This window comes from Pteropus alecto, unplaced genomic scaffold (assembly GCF_000325575.1).
Source record: "Pteropus alecto unplaced genomic scaffold, ASM32557v1 scaffold8, whole genome shotgun sequence".
NCBI classification, from domain to species: domain Eukaryota; kingdom Metazoa; phylum Chordata; class Mammalia; order Chiroptera; family Pteropodidae; genus Pteropus; species Pteropus alecto.
In genome coordinates this window covers 15,922,379-15,943,065 of record NW_006494609.1, presented here as the reverse complement: position 1 = coordinate 15,943,065, position 20,687 = coordinate 15,922,379, and the positions used below count along the sequence as shown (strand labels likewise).

The 20,687-nt window shown below is 49.9% G+C and overlaps 1 protein-coding gene across 1 annotated transcript in view; it reads right to left on the bottom strand.

The window, feature by feature from the left end:
- Positions 1 to 20,687, bottom strand: part of RIN3 (Ras and Rab interactor 3) — a 101,817-nt gene that overhangs the window by 5,634 nt on the left and 75,496 nt on the right. The window contains exons 8-9 of the mRNA XM_015599747.2: positions 19,390 to 19,698; positions 4,602 to 4,733 (exon numbers count right to left, since the gene is read on the bottom strand). Coding sequence (XP_015455233.1) covers positions 4,602 to 4,733; positions 19,390 to 19,698 — 441 coding nt within the window. The remainder of the gene's footprint in view (positions 1 to 4,601; positions 4,734 to 19,389; positions 19,699 to 20,687) is intronic.

Here is a 20,687-nt window from a genome sequence, read left to right as displayed (position 1 = left end):
TAGTTACATCATGGGTTATTTGCAGCTTCAAGCATTCCTAACTTACATTGGATGAAGCTGCCTACCTATACTTATAAATTCCATGATCACTATGGGAAAATTCACACCCTGGCAGAGGTCAGTCGGAGGTAAGGTAAAGGAGTTTATGTTCACAAGATCACTCACCCTTTCATAGCAATATCAGAAAGAGACATTAAAACATATATATATGTAATCAAGGCCAACATGGAATTTGGCTTATCTGAGAAGGGCCAATAAACCACTCCTGCATGTATCTCCTTTTCTAGCCAAGCTCAGAGCCCATGTGTGCTCGGAAGCTTTTGCTGGTGCCTCCAGGCCTTGCCGCCCAAGAGTCCCAGTCCTCTACTTGGCATACCTCGACGGTCCTGTTTCCCACCTGTCATCGTGTCTCCTCTTTAGCCTCCCTGGGGGTGAGTGCAGGGCACCGATCAAGAGTACAGATTTGGAGTTAGAGAGCAGGATCTAGGTCTTCGCCCTTCAGCAGCCAGCTCTGTGATCTCTTTAGCCTCCCTCTCCTCATCTGCAAATCTCATAATGTCATTGTGAAAGGTAAGTAAAGTGAATACGTGTGACGTGTAGTTTAGTAACCTGTGAGTAATGCATGGCGGTTAGGTGACCTGTGGGTGGTGCTCTGGGGCTTCTCACCCTCTGAGAAGAAGGGGAGGAGCTCCAAGCCTTAGCAGCTCAGGCCTCCTGCTCAAGCCCTGCTTTTTCACAGCCCACGTGGTCCTTTCTGCAACTTCCCTTTGACTTAGGGCTCTGTAGTGTCTGCCAGGACCACTAGGTGGCAGGCGATTCCTCCCGCTGTGAGGTTCGGAGCTGGTTGTTTTCTCTGGGTAGAGTTGTATGTTGATGGGAAAAACTCACTGCCCCTGTTAAGATATTAGCCCAGCATGGCCAGCTGTCAGCGGGCATGGAGAAGGAGTCCTTGAGGGTGCTTCCAGGAGAGGCTCAGATTTTGAGCTGGCTCCAGCCAGGTGCCCAGCGCAGCCTGGGTATCCCATCGACTCCATAATTACCCAGGGTGGTGGGAGCTGCAGAGAGAGGCTAGAAGCGGGCTGGGGTCTCATCAGCCCAACATTCTGGCCCTCTCTACTTCTGCTCTACGCTGACCTCTCGCACACAATATGCTTGCTGTGAAGAACATGGGACCCTGTCCCTGGTCCTTTGCCAAATTAAAGCACATGGAACCGGTGGGAAGATCATGAAGGTCCCGAAGTACATAGATTCTGGAATCTGGCTCATGAGCTTTTGTTGAATGCAAAATTGTTCATTCATACGAACTGCGAAACACAGGAGGAAAGAGCCCAGCTTCATTCCCGTCCTGCCCTTAGCTACCTCTGCAGAACACTAGAGTGCCCAGACAGTTTGGAAACCCCAAATCTAGCCCAACACCTCCCCTTTCCCAAGTCAGAGAGGTTAAGCGACTTGCCCAAGGTCTCTAGCCAATCAGAGGCAGAACTGGGACAGAAATCCAGTCTCCATCCTGCTCTTTTTACTACATCCTATGTTCGTTCTCCTCTTAGATTCGAGCAACAGAGTCTTCAAGAATGGAGACTCCCCGAGGGCCCGCACCCATCCCAGGAGGCTTTGAGCTCTACAGAGGACCAGGGGCAAGGCCTGGCCAGCAGAGACACTGCCTCCCCTGCCCCTCCCCCTCTAGATGCATCTCAGGGACTTTGGTGACGGAGCACCCTGTGTGCCATCACCCAGCCAGTACAGGAGGGTGAAGCTGGGGAGACGAAGGAACCGCCCCCCCCACCCGCTCTCTGTCCCTCTGTCCTTGGGCCCAGATGCTTCTAGATGGAGGTCTGCCACCTGGCAGACTTGAAGGGTGGGACCCCCTGCCCAAGCTGGAGACCCTAAGTCATTTCATAACCGGAGGCTGACACCTGTGAGGCTGGGCCTGACCTGGGTGTGGTGACTTCACACCCCGGCTGTCGGACTCGGAACAAAGAGGGGTGCAGGGAGGCACCCATGCAAACCATCCCCCCTCCTGGTGTGTGCGGCTTGGTGTGAGGTTTGTCCCCTGGTCTCCATGGGCAGGGTCTGACACTGCTGTCTGTGGGCAGCGCTGCCGGGAGGGGCGGTGTGTGGCAGGCTGGTGAGACTCTGTCCCGCCCGAATCTCACTCCCATCAAACACTCCACTGATTCCTTTGAAATACCTGCATGGGGCCAGAGGTGGGGGGTCTCATTAAGACTAAAGAAGGGCAGGCAGCAGGTTATGGAGGCAGCCTTGGGTCAGGCCCTGTGAACTGTTTAAGGTCCTTTATGTATTTATTTGTACTTTCGCTTGTCTCAAAAACACTTGTTATAGCCCAGAATAGACCAGTGCTCCTGCCTGAAGGACCTCATCTTGCCCAGCTGAACCCCATAGTCTTCGGGAACAGGAAGAAGGAAGCCAAGATGCTATGGCAGGATTGGGGTGGGGGATGCAGTTCCGCAAGGAGAGAGTAGTAGGGCCAACGATGTTCCCATCCCGTTTCTGCTCAGCCCCTGTGCCTGGCCCGGAGCTCCATTTAGCCACAAAGATTCAGGCCGAGGACACAGTAGGTGTCACAACAGCCAGGGCATGGCTGCCGCTGCAGGGCCCATCCGCAGAGCCCCATGCTCTCTAAGGCTCTGCCACAACCCTGTGGGGCCAGGCCTGGTCCTTTAACAGGATTTGTAAATGACTTATTTCCAGGAAGATGAGCAACACATGCCCACTGTGGCAAATTTGGAAAACGGAGAAAGAGTAATGAGGAAGTCGTCTGTGCTCTGTGCTCTGTGCTCAGGACTCCCTTGGTCATCTGAGCTCTGTCCTGCCCCTCTGCTCCATCCCACCAGCTTACCTCCTGTATTCTCGACATTTGCCAGATGTGACCAGATGTGAAATGATCTTGTTTGCTCGCTTGTTTAATCTGTTAAAGTTCTGACCCTCCCCGCTGCCCGCCACCGCAGCCCCTCCCCCCACCACACTGTAATGAGACTCCATGAGAAAAGGGACCTGCTATCCCTGGCATGAAGCAGGAGCTCAGTGCATATCTATTGAATGAATATCTGTACATGGCTTTTGCCCAGGTACTTATTAAGTCTTAATGCTTTTCTTGTTGATTTGTAAGAACATTTTACATATCAAGGCTCTTAATTCTAGGTGTGCTGATTTGTGAGGACACTTTCCTCTGGTTTATTACTAGTATCTTATTCTAGTTATGGTAATTTTTGACACGTAAAATGTGCATGCTCAAGGCTGGGGAAACTAAGGCAGAGGCCCATGAAGACTTGGTGGAGACCCCAAAGTGTGGGGTACAGAACGAGGCATTCATTCATGTTCATGAGACTATCAGCCCCCGTGGTCTTGCCTTGCCCTATAGCCCAAGTGCCTGGCATGGGGCCTGGCACACAGTAGGGGCTCACTGAGTTGCTACTGGATGGAGAGATGAATGGGTGAATGGATGGATGGATGGGTGGGTAGGCGGGTAGATAGATAGATGGGCAGATGAATGGATGGATGGGTGGATGGATAGATAAATGGACGGGTGGATGTACTGGGTGGCTGGTAATCACTGCTGAAGAAAGCCAGGCTGCTCCTGAATTGCAACACCTTCTGGAAGACAGGTTGTTCTAACAGCAGGAAAATTTTAACTAGTGAGGAGAAAAAATAGCTTTGGAGGTCCCAGGGCACAAGCCGGAGTTCTATGTGACAGTAAACTTCACGGCTTTACACGCTCCCCTGAGCTTCTAAGAACTCACAGAACTGTCACCCCAGAGACTGATAGGTGCTAAAAATGCAAACAGATGCAAAGAGGGGCGGTTTATCTTAAGAACCACAAAGCCCAAAGAGGCCACTCAGGGCCTGAGAGTCTCCTTTGTTCTTTGAGGCTGACGTCTTAGAGGACGACTTGGGGCTCTCTCAGAGCCAGTACCTTGTCTGGCTGCATCTCAGAGATTTTTGGCGGAGGGGTGACTGAGGCTAAGTGGGGAGGGGGAGTGGATAAGAGGAAAGGGGAAGGGAAACTGAGGGTGGGCAGAGCAGGCCGCACCCCTGCATTTACCCATAGCAGTAACCTCTGCCTCTGTCAAGGGACCTGGCCCAGGGCTCGACGAGCCAGGGGGCTGAGAGTCCCCAGGCCACCCCGGCCTGAGGACTGACCCCCACTTCCTGCTCAGACTCCCCGTGGGCACCGCCCGCCAGCTCAGTCTTGTCTTTTCTGCTGCTCAAAACTGCTGCTCCCTCTGTGGAAAATGCCTTTCCCTCTTCTTTACCCGACTGGTTCCTTCTCATCCTTCAATGCTCAGCTCAGGTGTCACCTTTTCTAGAAGCCTTCCCTGACTGCACAGCCCAGGTAACATGCTCCTACACGCTCTGGGCTTGCCACCATTTCAGCACATGTCAGCAGCGGGGACATGGTTCTTTACCGGCCAGCTCCCCTGCTAGTCTGTGAGCTTCCCCAGCACAGGGCCTGTGTGGGGCCCTGTGTTGTGTCCCCAGGGCTCAGGGGAGTCTGGCATCCAGGAGGTTTGCTTTGGGCTATGCAGGGTACCCCTGGTATGCCTGAGTGGGTGGCGGGCGATGGGCCTGGGACGGCGACTCACCCTCCCCCAGCTGCAGCGCGGGGTCCATGAGCTCCATCACGTATTCCACGCTGAGGAGCATCTCCGTGAGGTTGCTGCGGGCCAGCACATACATGAGCACGGGCAGGAAGTCATCGGCCCCGTAGGACTTGCCTGGGAGGAGGAAGGAAGGAGGCAGAGGTGGTGAGTGTGAGGCTCTCCTCGTGAGCTATTCTCTGTCCAGGAGAAGGGTTGGTGGTCACTCGAGGAAGAAGAACCTTCTTGCTTTCTCATGATTACTAGGATGGAGGCGACCCTGGAATCTGACTACTTGGGGTGGCCTGTGACACATTCTGGGTTTAGGAAGAAGGAACTGAGAAAAGTGCCCTCTGCTGGGGTGGGCAAGACCCAGGCCCTTCCTCTTTCTCAGCTCTTTTCCCTCAATGCCTCTTGCCGCTGGCTTGACAGCCAAGTTCACATCACACTTATTCATGGACCCGCCCAGAAGTAGCTGTCTAACTTTGATGTCTCCTGGGGAGGTTCTCTGTCCCTTTTAACCACACATCTCTCTCTCTACCTATAAAACAGAAAATCAGAAATTCCACCATTCAGCCTTTGTTCCTTTGGGCTAAGCAGTGCCTGTTCCTGAGGGTTTCTTTTAAAACATATAGGCCTCTGAAAGGAAGAACTCATCACTTCTTCTTTTGTGGGAGGTGTTCACAGGACTCAGAGCCTCCTGACAGGAACAGATGCTTTGGGGAAGAGAAGAAGGGGAAGGCAGGCCTACAAGATGCCTTCCCAGCTTGGCTCTGAAGACTGACCTATGGCAACACACAATCAAAGATTGTACCTCGAGGACAAGAGTCCTCCCGGCATCCCTAGTTGGCCTCTTAGCATGCCCATGCAAGCACGCCGGGGACATTGAAAGCGTGACCGAGCAGCTTTGCATAGTGAGAAATGGCCACCAGGGTCCCCAACTCATTTCTCACTTCCTCTCACCAAAGGGCGACCAGGGCTCAGACAAAGGTGTCTGACTCAGCTGGAGGGTACGCAGCCCGGCTTGGCCCCAGCTGGCCCAGACCGAGATGCTGCCCTTTGTGTCTTGAGTGAGGCTAATAATCAGCTCAAATACATGCCAAGCAATGCAGAGTTCATTCAAAAACTGTATTTCTATTTTGCATGTTTTACCAAGGATTTAGGAGACTATCAGGAAATGCATGATGAAACAGTAAAACCTAAATAAAAATGTAAACATCAGGACAAATATAAATGACAAGAGAAACTGTGCACCACAGGAAAAAAAAAACCACAAATAAGCGAGAACTCACACAACTAATCCTTTGGTGCCATAAATTTGGCTCTGAGTTTCCTGGTGGCCAAAGCAAAGCAGAAAACACACTCAGTTACATCTTCTAATTGTCCATGAGAAGAAAATGTACCTGTTTCTTGGGGGAACCAAATTATTTTTCTGACCCTTAGGGCTAAAATAAAGCGTTCACATGTGGCTTCATTTGGAGAACATGATTGGTGGGTTCCTACAGCACATCACTTAGCGATTCATTTCACTGTCTCGAGACGCAGCTCAAGGCAAGCGCTGCTAGGGAAGAAAGGCAGATTTCATAGTGAACTCTGCGTGTTCACATCTGTTCCTTATAACAACTATGTAAAGTAGGTATTGTTTTGCCCACCTACCGAAGAAGAAGCCGAGGTTCAGAGAGCTTCAGAGACTCTCCCTCGGCCAAACACATCACGAAGTCATAAGAGGGACAGCCGTGAAGAGCTAGGCATCTGGCCTCGGGCCTGGGTTCGAATCCTAGCTCTCTCGTTCAGTAGCTGCGGACCCTGGGAAGGTCCTTCCCTCCTCTAACCTTGGCAGAGAGGTTGGAGAATGAGGTGGAGGTTTGAGGATAAAATGAAATGACGTGGGTGGTCAGTGCTTCGTCGAGCCATAGTGGGGCCTGTGGCAAAGGAGAAATGTATGCTCCTATAGCTACTTATCAAAATATCCCCTCACACTTTGAACCAAGTGGAAAAAGTTAATGAACGCTCAGAAGAAAAAAACATGACTATCAAACCCCGTGTCAACGATCTGCTTGCTTTCCATCGTCTGTCCTCATAAACACGCAAACATGCACGAGCCCAGGAACCACCAGCTGACTGGAGATGACTGTTCCCATTGCATAATAATGCAGGGTCATAAAACAGACAATAATAGCCTGTCTTCACTTAAAATGACACAGATTTTTTGGCACTAACTTTTATTTTTTAAAATATTGTATTAAAATATGATGTCTTAACCTTTGACCCGGTGGGTCTACTCCTACTTACATACCCAAGAGAAATGAAAACGTGTTCACACAAAGACGTGTACGGAAATGTTCATAGCAGCAGTACTCAGAATAGCCCACGCGTGGAAACAGCAAAAATGGTCCTCAGCTGGTGGATGAACAGACAGTGGAAACCTATCTGGTGGCAAAAAGGGCCACGACGTTGATAAACCTTGAAATCGTTACACTAAATTGAAGAAGCAAATCACAAAAGACTGCATGTTGTGCATATCGTGTGATTCTATGTATATAAAATGTCCAGGATAAGCAAATCCATAGAGAAAGAAGTAGAGGGGGTGGGGAGTGACTGCTAACAGGTACAGAGTTTCTTTCAGGGTGATAAAAATACTCTGTAATTAGAGCAGTTTTGCTTATGCAATTATGCTAAAGATCACTATGGTTTTTTTAAAATGCGCATATCTATATATAATACTTACAGTAGACATGTAAAATACACATGCGCACACATATATAATTTTTCTTGATTACTGAGTTTTTTGCATCTGAGGCCAGTGCTTCACTCACTTCACCCAAATCTGGCCTCACTGCTGGTTCTTAGGGCAGTGAATGGTGCGTAGCGAATGCTTGGTAAATGGCAGCTAAGCCAAGTGGGCACTAGTGTGAGGTCATGTACAAAGGAAGTGAGGCAGAGCTGGTTCCCAGCCCTCAGGACCCTCCCAGTCTAAAGCCATTAGCCACGCCAGGGACTGTGATTCTGGGGTCATGGAGGACCCTCCAGGGAGGGTCTTGTGTTCTTTAGCTGCTCAGCCTCATTCCAGCCTGAATGGCTGCTGGAGACTGCTTTCCTCCCCCGCCCCGACCCCCACTGTCCAGTCTCTCTTTATTTTCATAGTAACAGAACTGACTTTAAGCTGGGACATGGCCACCCAAATGAAAGACTTGCATTTCCCAGCTTCCCTTGCAGCTAAGTACAGCCACATATCCAAGTTCTCGCAAATGCTATTCGAGAAGGAAGTGATGTGCTCAGCTTCTAGGCCATGCCCTTAAAGGGGAGGAGCATGTGGATGGAGAAAACATTGGTGATGGTGGAATGACAAGAGAGGAGCCTGGGTCTCTATGGATCTTGGAGAAATGAAGTGTCGTATCAGCCTACGCTGGTACGTGAGAGTGAAATAAATTCAGTTTTGTTGAAATCATGGATGTGTGTGCGTGTGTGTGTGTGTTTTAAGTTATACCCTAAACTATGTGTGTGTGTGTGTGTGTGTGTGTGTTTTAAGTTATACCCTAAGCTATACTTCCATCGAACGTGAGCTGCAAATCCTAGTAGAAAGCGCTTCCAGTTGATGGTCTGAACAGCCAGGCCATGACATACCTGCTTCCATCGAACGTGAGCTGCAAATCCTAGTAGAAAGAGCTTCCAGTTGATGGTCTGAACAGCCAGGCCACGACACACCTGCTCATTCATTCATTCATTCATTCATTCGATCACTCACTAAAACCCTCTTATAATCACTGTGTCCCTCAGATCTGATTTTTCTGGATTCCAGTGGAGAGCAGGAAGATGCAAGAAAAAAATAGAGTGTGAGAGAGCTTCGACAAGAGGTGGGAGTTCAAGGTTGAATTTCGCAGCCCCTCTGGAGGAATTAGTTTCCCACTGCCCATGTCTGGATAGGTGGGTGCCCTCACAGGGTGCTGGGCCACACCCCCAAAAAGCGCAAACCAGCACTGTCTCAGTGGGCTCTGGGTGGACTCGTGTGTCTCCACATAGCCACTCATCCTTGGTTGGTTTTCCAGAGGACACAATGCCTGTGGTCTGCTTTCCTCAGTTTCTGCATCTGCAAAATGGGGCCAGTACACTGGCCTTGATGGCCTGTCAGGGTTTTGAGAGAATAAAATGAGAAAAAGAATATGAAAGTGATCTGGACCCATAAAGTGCTAAGGAAAGGTGGGCTATTACTGACATCTGACATCTATGTTCTCCTTTCTCAAGTGGCCTGTTTTCCCACCTGTAAAATGAACAGGCTGAAGGGCTGGGTGACGTACAGCACTGAAAAGCAGAGTCAGACATCCCGTAGTATGGGTCCCAGCACACTACTTAGTAGATGTGTGACCTTGGGCTAATTGCTTTACCTCTCTGAGCCTATATTTCTTGTCATGTGAGAACCGACACAGATAACGTGAACTCCTGTGGGGTTTCGGTGAGAATTCTACGAAATGATTCACGTGGAGTGCTCCTGCAATGCTCCCATGGGCACACTCACCAAAGAAGAATACCCATTCTTTTCCCAGCTCTGTGGTCTAAGGCTCTGATGATTTGTTTCAAGGTTCTTGGGTCTGTCTGCCTTGTACAGAATTAACCAGTTTTGGAGAAAGACTTCTTAAAAAAATCTTTATAAGCCTGAGACATGACTAAATTGTTCCTGGAGAAAGATTCTTTTGTTCTTGGAGTTGTTTTTCATGTTGATGATTTAATTTTTTGAAACAAAGTCCTGCCCGTGCCTTTTGGAATTCACCTATAATTCATGCACTGGTTTACAGCTGATTGAATTTTTAATCTGCTTCCAGGAACGTCACCTTTTTTTGGGGGGGGTGGTATTATATTAATAGCTCACTAAGAGATACAATCAGGCCAGTTAATTTGCTTTTGAGCAGTGGTTCTCAACTAGGGTGATTCTGCCTTTGAGGGGCCATTTGGCAACGTCTGGAGTCACTTTTTTGGTTGTCACAACTAGGGTGGTGGTACTCCGGGCATCGAGGCTAGGGATGCTGCTACATCTCCTACAATGCACAGGACAGCCTTCCACAATAAGGAATTATTCAGCCCAAAAATGTCTATCGTGCCAAGTTGAGAAACCCTGCTTAAGGGGACAGTGACTTCCAGCCAGAAGGATGGTCCAGCTCAGGTCCTAGGTTTGAGGATGTAGAGATGGAGCCATGGGGGGCTCTGTGCCTTTGGGGATGGCAAGTCCTTTATCTCTTTCTTCTTATTCTCATGCTCTTCTTGAGAATCTTGGCTGACTCTCAGAAAGGGCTTTGGGGCCCATCTCCTTGGCTACCACCATGTTGTGTCCAGTCACCCTACTGCAGGAGGCTCCCGTGTCTGTCCTTCCACCTACCCATGAGCACCTCCTCTCCATCTTCCCAGTGCATCACACAGAGCATGGTACGGCGCTGAGTGAATGGATGAATGCTTGGATGCATGCATGGATGGATGCTGAGCTCCCAGCAAGGCCTCCGAGTCCATAATCAGGGGCCAAGCCAAAGTGTGTGTCACCTTTTTCTGGAAACCCTTGCTGGGACCTCCCCACTTCCATTAAGGAGCCCACTTCCCCTCAAGTCCCAAGGTACAAGGCCTAGGAGTGCCCCTCTTCCTCTGGGGTTCCCTGTCCTCTGTGTCTAGTCTGGCCAGAGACCAGGTGAATCTTCCTTCTGACTGCTTCCTGCACTCATCCTTTGCTTTTGCCCGTCCTGCCCTCCCAGCAGGGTCTCTGTCCTTTGATCTATGCTGTCTATTAACTCATCTCCTGGGAATACAGCTCTGATCATGCTATGTCTCTTCTCAAGAACCATGAATCGCTCCCTATTGTCTAGAGAATCAAGTCTAGATCTCTTATTGCGATGTTCAAGGCCTTCCACAACTGGGCCCATAGACACCTGTCCAGCATGATTGACTCTGCTCTCCTCCAACCACTGTCTGGCCTCAGAATAGATCACCTGTGTTCCTGCCCCTTGGTTTTTGCCACACCCACCTACCTGGCAAGCCCTTCCCTTGCCTTCCATAGGCCCGAGCCTTCCATCTCTCACAGAGTACCAGCAGTTGTGTGACTCTATAAAAATACAAAGCATATTTTATAAACATATCAATGAATTCCTAAAACAACTCTGCGAGCTGTATTAGATTCATCGTGTGTACTTCACAGATGAGGAGAGCGAGTCCCAGGCAAGTTAAGCTTCTTGCCTAAGGTCACGTGGGTAGGATGTGGCAAATCAAGACTTGAATTTAACTTTTTTCCACGTACAATCCCACGTTCCTGCTACTTCGACACTCTTCCTTCAAGTTCCACCTCCTCCACGAAGCTCTCCTGAACTTCCCCAGCTACTAGTGCATACTCTACACTCTGCAGCTTCCAACACAGAATGACATTCTACCTCCATCGCCCTCTCACGTAATGTTCCACTGCGCTGAATCATGGGCCATTCCCTGAACTCCACAGGTGCGTTCCCTCTATGCCTGTGCACACATTCTTCCCTCTGCCTGGTGTACCCTTCCTGCTTTTCTCTTACTAACTTCTCCTTGTCCTCTCCACATCCTCAGGCACAGTTAGGTGGCTTCTGTTCCAGCTCCTGTACGCCTGGACTATTTCAGAGCCTTCTCTTTTCCTCGGACTGTGAGATCTCTAACAGTAGGGATGGAGGCTGTGTGGGCTTGTGGGCAAGTCACTTAACCTCTTTGCACCTCTGTCTCCCTGACGCCCTACCCTCAGTCCCTTTCCAGCCCCCAGCACAGGGCTTGGGACATAGGATGAGGACAGTGGACTGAACTGAGCCCCATATGTGTTCCCACTGGGCACCACTCTGTTCTGCACAGGATTGGGGCCATGGTCAAGGATATTAGGGTCTGCTTTGGGTTGTAGACAGTAGTGTGCTGGGAAATGCCAAACAAGTGGCTCTTCAAAGCAAAACATAAGCTCTGATTTGTAGTGTTTGCCCATTTCCATGGCTTAAATATTTCCACAATGCTCCACTTCCGCTTCTACTAACATGAATATGGAGTAAGGAAGAGATGCACACAATTAGTTCTCATGAGCTGGTATGAGCTGACTTGGCACACCAGTGGCCTTGGATTCATCAAATCCAACCTTATTGTGGGAAAACTGAGGCTCAGAGATGGGAGAATTTTGCTCCAAGACCCACAGCTGGTCAGTAGTGGAGCTGAGACTAGAATCTGGGTCTCTTTTCCTTGATGTGGGTGAGAAATGCCCACTCAGGCTCTCTGACTAGACAGCGACAAGCTCAAGCAACATTTACGTGCACCAGCTCCCAGCCCATATCCCGGGGGCAGTTATGGCTGCATTCTCCTTCCCATGAAGCCAGGAGCCTAAGCCGGGGCTCAGCCCTGCACATAGTGGGGCCTCAGGCGGTGCCACTGGGACACTGGGGCATAGTTGCAAAAGAATTCTACTGTGATCGGAATATCTTTTGTGGATCAGAGATTGCGTCCGCCAGGCTGTGCCCTGGAAGCTCTGCTGGGCTGCAGCCTGCATTTCCTGGTGATTTCTGCTTTCTTTCTTGCCCAAGGCCTATGTTTCCATCTGTAGGGATGTGGGGAGCTGATCACATTTTAAAGAGCTTGGCTGGGGGCTGTAAGTGTGTTTCATCGGCTAAGAGATTTTGGAGGAGAGCTCTGATAAAAATGAGCTGAAGTGTGCTCATGTGGGTCATGCAAATTGAGGAACACTGGGTTAGGAGACCCCCCCCTCCCAATTCTGCCAATTAACTAGCTGAGTGATCTGAGGCTCCTCATTCTGACCCTCAGTTTTCTTATCTGAAAATGTGGGTTAATGATAAAATTCTGTCACGGAGGGCATTGTGAGCATCAAATGGATGGATGGATTGAAAATAAGGTTTTATCTTCTAGAAAGCATTATCTAAAAGAATTGGCAATTTTTTCTGTAAAAGGTCAGATAGGAAATATTTTTAGTTCTGGGGGCCACATGGTCTCTATCTCAATTACTCACTCCAGCCATTGTAACGAAAGTAGCCATAGACACTGTGTAAATGAATGGATGTGGCTGTTTCCATAAAACTTTACAAAATCAGGTGGCAGGCCACAGTCGGCCTGCAGGGTGTAGTTTGCAGACCCCTGATCTAGAGGTAGGGTCTATCGTCTTATCATAACTTCCTCTCCAAATGGGTTGACAGGGCTCTTACTGATTCAACAATCCTGGGGCAGCACCAGGCTGATAACTGTGATCTGCTTTGCCCTCACCCTCCACCATGATTCCCACTTGAAGCCACTTCCTTCCTCTAGGAAATCATAACCAAGGACCCTACTCCCTACTAACTAGGTTCAATGCCCTTAAAATGGGTTTCCCTGGCCCCATCATTGCAGAATGTAAAAACAAACATTATACATTAACTCAGAGGGGCCCCCCTGAGCTCCCAACCCAGACAGCCAACTCCCCAGACTCCTACGCTGGTTTGTCTAACCTAGTAGCATATTTTAGCATCTGATAATATATTTTGTATTTCTGTTTCCTTGTGTATTACCCGTCTCTCCCCAGAAGAATGGAAGCTTTATGGGGGCAGGGACCTTATGGTACAACGCCCTAACAGTGTCTGGCCTGTGGTAGCCGTTGAATAAATATATTTGCTAGATGACTAAATACATAGCATTTATTACTCTGTGTGGTGATTGCTTGTTTAATGCTGTTTTTCCACTTGAACTGTGACCATCTTAAAAACAGGGACTGGGTTTTTCTGTCAATATCCATATTGTCAATAAATGTTTGTTGAATAAACGGAACTATTTGATAAAAACAGGATGCCAGGAAGCAGAGAACATCGAGAACAGGAGGTCTTAAATTTACTTTGGCAGTAGAAGTCTTTTGTAAAGGGGTATTTTATATAAAAGCTGGCTTCTCTGGCTGATTCATGATAGGGGCAGCGGGGCTGGCCTGCTGTTTCCTCTCCCCCACATTCCCCCTGCAAGATGGCCTCTGGCTATGTCTGAGGCTTCTAGAAAGCTCCCCGGTACTGGTTTGGAAACCACTGTGCAGCTCCCAGCCACATAGGTGAAGGAGCTGGAGCCTGGGGAGGAGAAATGGCTGGTTAGAGTTCTTGCAGTCTGTGGCTGACGTGAGACGGGAAGCCACCCTTCTCTCCCACTGAGCCCCCAAAGCTGCCCTTTTTGGCTGTTTGCACTTTGTGCAGACTCTGCTTCAGTCTCAGTTCTGCTTTGTACAATGCCACATCCCTGAGGAAATCACTCCAGCTCCCTGGGTTCCTCTTCGGAGAGCTCAGCCCGCAAGCCAGCCAGCCAGCTACGTAGGCTGTGGGCTCAGGGACCTGAAGCCAAAAGTCCCAGCCTGGCTAGGAAGGCATGGGGCTGCCCAGGACATGGCCCTGCCTCCTCTGAGGTCACCTCTGACCCCAGGTCGCCCTGGACAGGCAGAAGAGTGGAATAGTTCAGCACAGGCCCTAGATCCAAGTCTCAGGTCTACTATTCACCTGCGCATGCTACTTGACCTCGCTGAGCCTGTTTCCTTGGCTATAAAATGGGGATAACAAGAGTGTCCACACCTTGCGGGTGGTTGTGAGAGTTCAACAAGACAGGTGGAAATGATTAGCATGGTGCCTGCTGGGTTATAGGTGCGTGAGAAAAGTTAGACGTGGTTATTATGCAAGACGAGAGGGTCTTTGAATCCTCAGAACATGACATCTCAGAGGGCCTGAAGCCCATTTCTGTTGTGGGGTATAAAAGGAAGCTTGTGCTTTACTTTCAGGCTTGGCCCAGATGTGCGTCCCCTTCTCTCTCTGTTATCTGAATGTCATTGTCCAGGGACACCTAGAATTCTCCTTCAGCCTGGGTCCCTGAATGACTCTATGGAACAGAGCTTCCTCCCCCACCCCCAACCCTTCTCCATTCGACTGGACTTACATGAGTGAGAAATGAACTTCTATCAAGTTAGAGAGTGCAGGGTTTATCTGTTACTGCAAGTATTTAGCTGCAAGTATTTCCTTAACTAATTACCTATATAGCTACCTATCTAGATCTATTTCAAAAACACCAGAAAGAAACCCACTGAAATACTAATCATTTTTTCAACGATAAACACGGTTGACATTTATCACCAGAAATTCGTTTAGATTTTTTGACATAGATTTTTTTAAAAACCAAAGAGGCCTGACTTCTCTCTGTCCTCTCCACCTCCGGTTAATGTCACCGGCCTTTTGTTCTATGCTCCTGGGGTCTCCCTTGAGTTTCCTTCTTCCATCCAACTCTCAGCCTCTACCTGAACCAGCTGCATATTCCTAGCTGACTGTGTGGTCTCTGTCAGGGAGGTAGACGGCAAGAGGTCTGAGGGATGCTGGGACTCTGAGACTACCTCTTAGGCCCCCACATCCAATCACCTGTACCCTGGGGTCAGGAGTCAGGTTCCATTTCTTGAAGTATAGTGTTGGGTATTTACACAGATTATTGAAGGAACAGAAAAAGGCGGGTGGGTGGTCTTCACTGTCTCTTGGATCTTGCCTGCTCTTTGTCTGTGTTAGAAGAAGGTTCTTCACATTCTTTTAGAAAGAATCTCACGTTTGCACACACTGCATTCCTCCTTTCTTTCTGCCCTTCCATCTTAGGGCGAAGTCCTTAGGCTTGAATCTGTTTCTCCCCAAGAGCAGGGCCAGCCCTGGAGGTCTGGTCTTAGACATTGAAGAGGTGGGAAAAACCCGTTTGTCGAAGTAATGGGAGACATGATTCTAGAAGTTCTAACTGGTGTCACTGGGCTTCATGATGTCCATGAGAAACCCAATCTCCTCCTGGCTGCAGGATGGAGGGCCAAGTGTATCCAACGCCATTGTGTCCGTGAACTCCTACTCTGCCTGACCCAGGGCCCTAAACTTGCTTTGCTGGAGGAAGCACTTGATGGTGATTTAGAAACCTTGGGATCTGTTTCTAGGTTAGCTGCTTGGTATAGTGATAAAAGCACACAACTTTAGAATGAGAAATTTCTAGGTTTGAATCCTGGTCCGTCTGTATCATGGGCATTAATAGCAACTACCTTTCTGGAAAAGATGGCCTGGCCAGTTACCTCAGGTCTTGTGTCTCCAAGTTTAACCCTTTGCGCACTGTTCCAACAGGTCTCACCAGCAGCCAGGCCCTAATTTATCTTTGCCTCAAGTGGGCCATGGGGGTACCATGGTTACTGCTGCCAGCTTCATGCAGTGGGATCACTTCTTCCCTGGAGGTGAGGGGACTGGGCAGGGTGGGCGGGAGGGAAGGGTTGTTTTCTGCTTAGAGAGGAGGTAGGCAGGATCCGAGCTGGAGGTCTGCCCAGGGCTTTGCAGCACTGGTGGTCACAGACCACACTTTAGCAAGCCACTAGAAACGTCCGACAGCAGGGAGGTATGAGCTAAATGCTTGGTGGTAAGGGTCTGGTCCTCAGACCGCTGAATGTCAAAGTCAGAGGAGAATTTAAGAGTCAGTCAAGACCTGGTTGAAAATGCATAACCTCAATCTCATCGTGAGGAAATATCTGACAAACACAAAATGAGGAACTTTCATTAAAGTGAAAAAAAAAGTGGGGGGCGGGGTCATAAAAGACAAAGAAACGCTTAGAAATGTTCCAAATTAAAAGAGCTGAAGACATATGACAACTAAATATAATACCTGACCCTTGACTGGATCCTCACTTAGAGAAAGAAATGCCAGAAAGAAATAAGTAACAACTTGGAATGCTGATGGTGGGTTAGATAAAAATGTTATATCGGTGTAAATTTACGAAGGGAACAACTTAACTGTAGTTCTGTAGGAGAATGCCCCCGTCTTAGAAAAGGGCTTAGGGATCAAGGGCCAAGATGTATGTAACTTCCCCTCACATGATTCAGGAAAAAAAAAAAAAAAAGTATGTACAGAGATGGCATAAATGATAAAGCAAATGGGTAAGATATTAATAATCTACAAAGGATATATGATGTCCCCCTATTAATCTACTATTGCTATTCCTCAAGTTTTTGAAGTCTGAAATTATTTCTAAATGAAAAGTTAAAAAAAAAAAAAACACACCAAAAAATTTAGCAGCAAAACTGGTTATTTCACACAAAATCCCATAGTGGAAAACTATGTCAAACAGGGACAAGCAGAGTTGTCTGGGGTGAAGCCAGCGTGGGGCCCAGCCTGCCTGTGTCCCTTTGGTGTCCCCTGGGGTGCCTCCGGGAACCCGGCGTGGAAACCTCTGAGTGCGTTCAGCCTCTATGTTCTTGGAAACGCAGCCGTTCTAGCACCCTAATATCCACTGGACACCCACACACATACTTGGTGGCATCTGATCCTCAAAATAGCACTGAAAAAGACCTTCCCAGCCGCATCTTAAAAGTGAGAAGATGGTGGCTCTGGAAAGGAGGTGCCTCTCGGGGCCTACCCCACTCAGGCGTTTTCTGTATTCCCTCCACCCCCTGCGCTGAAGGCGATGAAAGTTCAAACCCAGGCCTGCAAACAAATCCCAAAGCCCCTGCTCTTCTCTGCAGAACCAGCTTCCTCCCAGGTGAAGAAAGGGAGGCTCCAGGTGGGGCAGCCCTGGCCTGCCACGGGCAGTGGCGAGATTGGGAGCCACTGGACTCACACAGTCCAGCGCTCACCCAGCACCAGGAGGAGAACATGCTGTCTGTTCCTTGGTGAGAATCCCATCTGTTCCTGATGGGGAATTTTTATACAAAAGCCTTCCCCTCCCCTGAATCTCTGGGCTCAGGTTCTCCCGCCTGGGATCGGCTTCTGCATCAGCAGAGACCCAGCCCCGCTCCACCGAGGATGGGGAAACTCAGCCCTGTTCCGCTCCTTTCTTTCGCACCCGGTGTCGGGCATGCCCTCTCAAGGAACTGCCTTTCTTTTCCTTCTCTCAAAATTAGCCATTCCTCCCCCATTCCCTGCTCTCCGGGTTTTCATATGCAAATCCACTGTCAGCAAAATCATTGTGTTTGAAGTTACCGCCAGGAACTTCAAATCCCGGGAACGCTGAGCTTTCTGAGCAAACTGGGACTCTGTGAGAATGCAATTGCCTTTTTCAGGCCCAAAGCTTCTCCCTGCTACGTCTCAGGGCCTGTAGAGCCCTTGGCCGTGACTTCACCCCAAGTCCTAGCAGGACCCAGGAGAAGCGATTCCCCACACTGGAGGTTCAGCTCGGGAAGGTCTGTGAGGGGAGCTTTTCCAGGGTGAGGGGAACTTGCAGCGTCCTCCAGGTCCAGTCACCTACTAACAATGCTTTCTGTCGGCCTGCCCATCCCCAAGGGAGGTGGAGAGAACCCTTCTCGTTCTAAAACAGCCACCAATGAGCCTACTAGGTGCTGTGCATTGAGGTCATTTTACATCTCTTGTTTCCAATATTCACGAGTGACTTGACTGAGTGAGACTTCGGAGCCATCAGGAGTCTTAGTTTCCCCTTTTTGTAAAACAGCTTCCTCCCGTGAGGAAACTGGGCCTTTGGTTCAGTAAATCATTCATGGTCACACAGGTAAGTAAGTGACAAATCAAAAATTTGAACCCACGACCGTGTGGCTATACAGATAATGATCCTGCCACTCTCCGTTACCATGGCTGTCACGCACAGTTACACAGGTTGCTTACTGCACGAGGGCATCCAATTGAAAGGGGTGACTGGGGGATCCCATCCAGCCAGCACACTGTTTGCTAAGGTGGGCATCATGATGCAGCAATGCCTGTCCCTGTCGGCTTGGAGCAGTGTTGTGATAAATGGAATATAAATAGTTCCCAATGATCTCCTTCCTTACATGTGCACCCCTGGCAATGTGACTTTGCAGCTCTTCCCACCAAGAAAGGAAGTCTCGTTTCTCGCCCCTCGGTTCTGGGCTGCCCTTGCGACTAAACAAGTCAGTGAACTAAGTCAGTGAATCATGCCAGTTCAAGGGGTGCTCCTGGACCACCAGCTCCTGCCATGGGCCCGAGCCTGGGCTAACCCGCCAGAGAATGAGAAAGCCATGGCCCAGGCATTCCCATTTCAGACCCGTCAACAGCCAGACAATCACTCAATGTCTGAGCAAGGCCACCCTAGACCAGCTGGCCTCCAAACAACCTACTCTGGCCACAGAGCCACGAGATGACCCAGGTAGGCTCAGGCCTACCTGACCAGGCCAGCCTCACTAACTGGTGAGCAATACTACATGCTAACTGATTTAGGTGGCTGTTATGGGGTGAATTGGCTGCCTCCAAAATTCATATGTTGAAGTCTTAACCCTTAGGACCTTGGAATGTGACCTCATTCGGAAATAGAGTGGTTGCAGATATAATTAGTTAAGATGAGGTCACACCAGAGTAGGGCGGGCCCCTGATCCAATATGACCGATGCCTTTACAGAAAGGGAACACTTGGAGGCAGACATGCTCACGGGGGAAGTGTCATGTGAAGACTGGACTTGTGCTGCCACCAGCCAAGGAACTACCAGAAGCTGAGAGAGAGGCCTGGCACACATCATTCCCTACAGTCCTCAGAGGGGGCGCGACCCTGCTGACACCTTGCTTCCAACTTCCAGACTCCAGAACTGTGAGAGAATAAATTTCTGTTATTGAAGTCGCCTGATTTGTGGTACTTTGCTCCAGCCGCCCTGGGAAACTAATACAGCGCCTTTTCATAGTTCACACCAAGGCGCGGTATGGGCTGGCTTCCTTGCCTGCCGCCAGCCAACCACGGGCCTCCTCCTTCGCTCGTGTCTTCCCGAGGCTCTGGAGGCCATGGCAGGGAGGAGTCACAGACCCACACAACAACGCAGCCTGGAGAGAGCCCCCAGCCCAGCCCCCTCCGGCTGCCCGCCTACCTGGGTGGCCGAGGGCCATGGAGTCGTAGATGAGCTTACAGGTCTTGAGCAGGATGGAGATCTTCTTTTCGGGCGAGTAGGCCTTGTGCATGCTGGCAAACTTCTGCAGGATCTTCTCCATGACGGGCACCTCCGGCACGCTGGTGGTCACGCCCAGGTCGGTGGTGGTGGTGGCCAGGATCACCAGCTGGTTCTCCTTGAGCTGTTGCAGCGAGCCATCCTTGCTGTGGATCTCACGCAGGCACGAGTTGATGGCTTCTTTCAGGGGCTTCAGGACGCACTTGTACAAGGCGGACTCTACGATCGCTTCTGTAGGAGGGGGAGAATGGGAGGGTGAGGACATCAGCGGCAGGGATCCTGCCACCGGGGCTCGATGCCTGACCCCCATCTTCTGATCCCTGGGAAGACATCCTCATAGCCCAGTGGTTACACCCTGCAGTCTGACACCCGAGACAGTGTAGCACATTCAACAGAAAGCCGCTCTGAGAAGACGCTGGCGCAGAAGCCCTTGGGCTGATACATCGTATCCTAACCCCTTTCACAGAGCCTGGCACGGATGAAACTCTCACAGGGCCACCTACTAGAACATGATTTCAGAGGGCACTGTTCACATGGCAGCTGTGCAGTGTCCAACTTGTGCAGCCGTACGTGGAACGCCCGGGTGCCCAGGAAATGTTTGGCGGGATTGTTCTTGATGTCTCCCTCTCCATCTCCAAATCCACTCGACTCTTGTCTCAAGGATACAGTATATCCAGAGCCTGACTTCTCACCACTTCCAAGGCTACCCCCTTGGCTTGGGCTACCATCCTCTCTGGCTTCAGTTTTGTTAGAAGTCTCTTGCTCTGGCCCCTTCTAGCCCATTCTCAACACAGAAACCAGCGTAATCCTGTTATGGCATGTTTGACCGTGACATTCTTGTGCTCAGAACCCTCCAATGGCTCCCATCCCATGGACAATAGAAGCCAAAGTCTTCCCTGAGCCCTTCGAGGTCCCTCTGTGACCTGTCCCTGTGACCCCTCCCACTCACTATTGCTTGCATCCTTCCGCTCATGCTGCTCCAGACACACTGTCCCCCTTACAGCTCCACTACCTGCCAGGTCTACTCCTGTCTCAGGGCCTTTGCACCTGCTGTTCCTTTTGCCTGGAGAAGTCACTTCACAGCTATTCACATGGCTTATCTCTTCACTGTCCACATATCATCTTATCCAAGAGGTACCCTGATCATCTAGTGCAGGGGGCCCCAACCCCAGCAACTGTTAGGAACTGAACTGCGCAGAAGGAGGTGAGCGGCTAGCAGG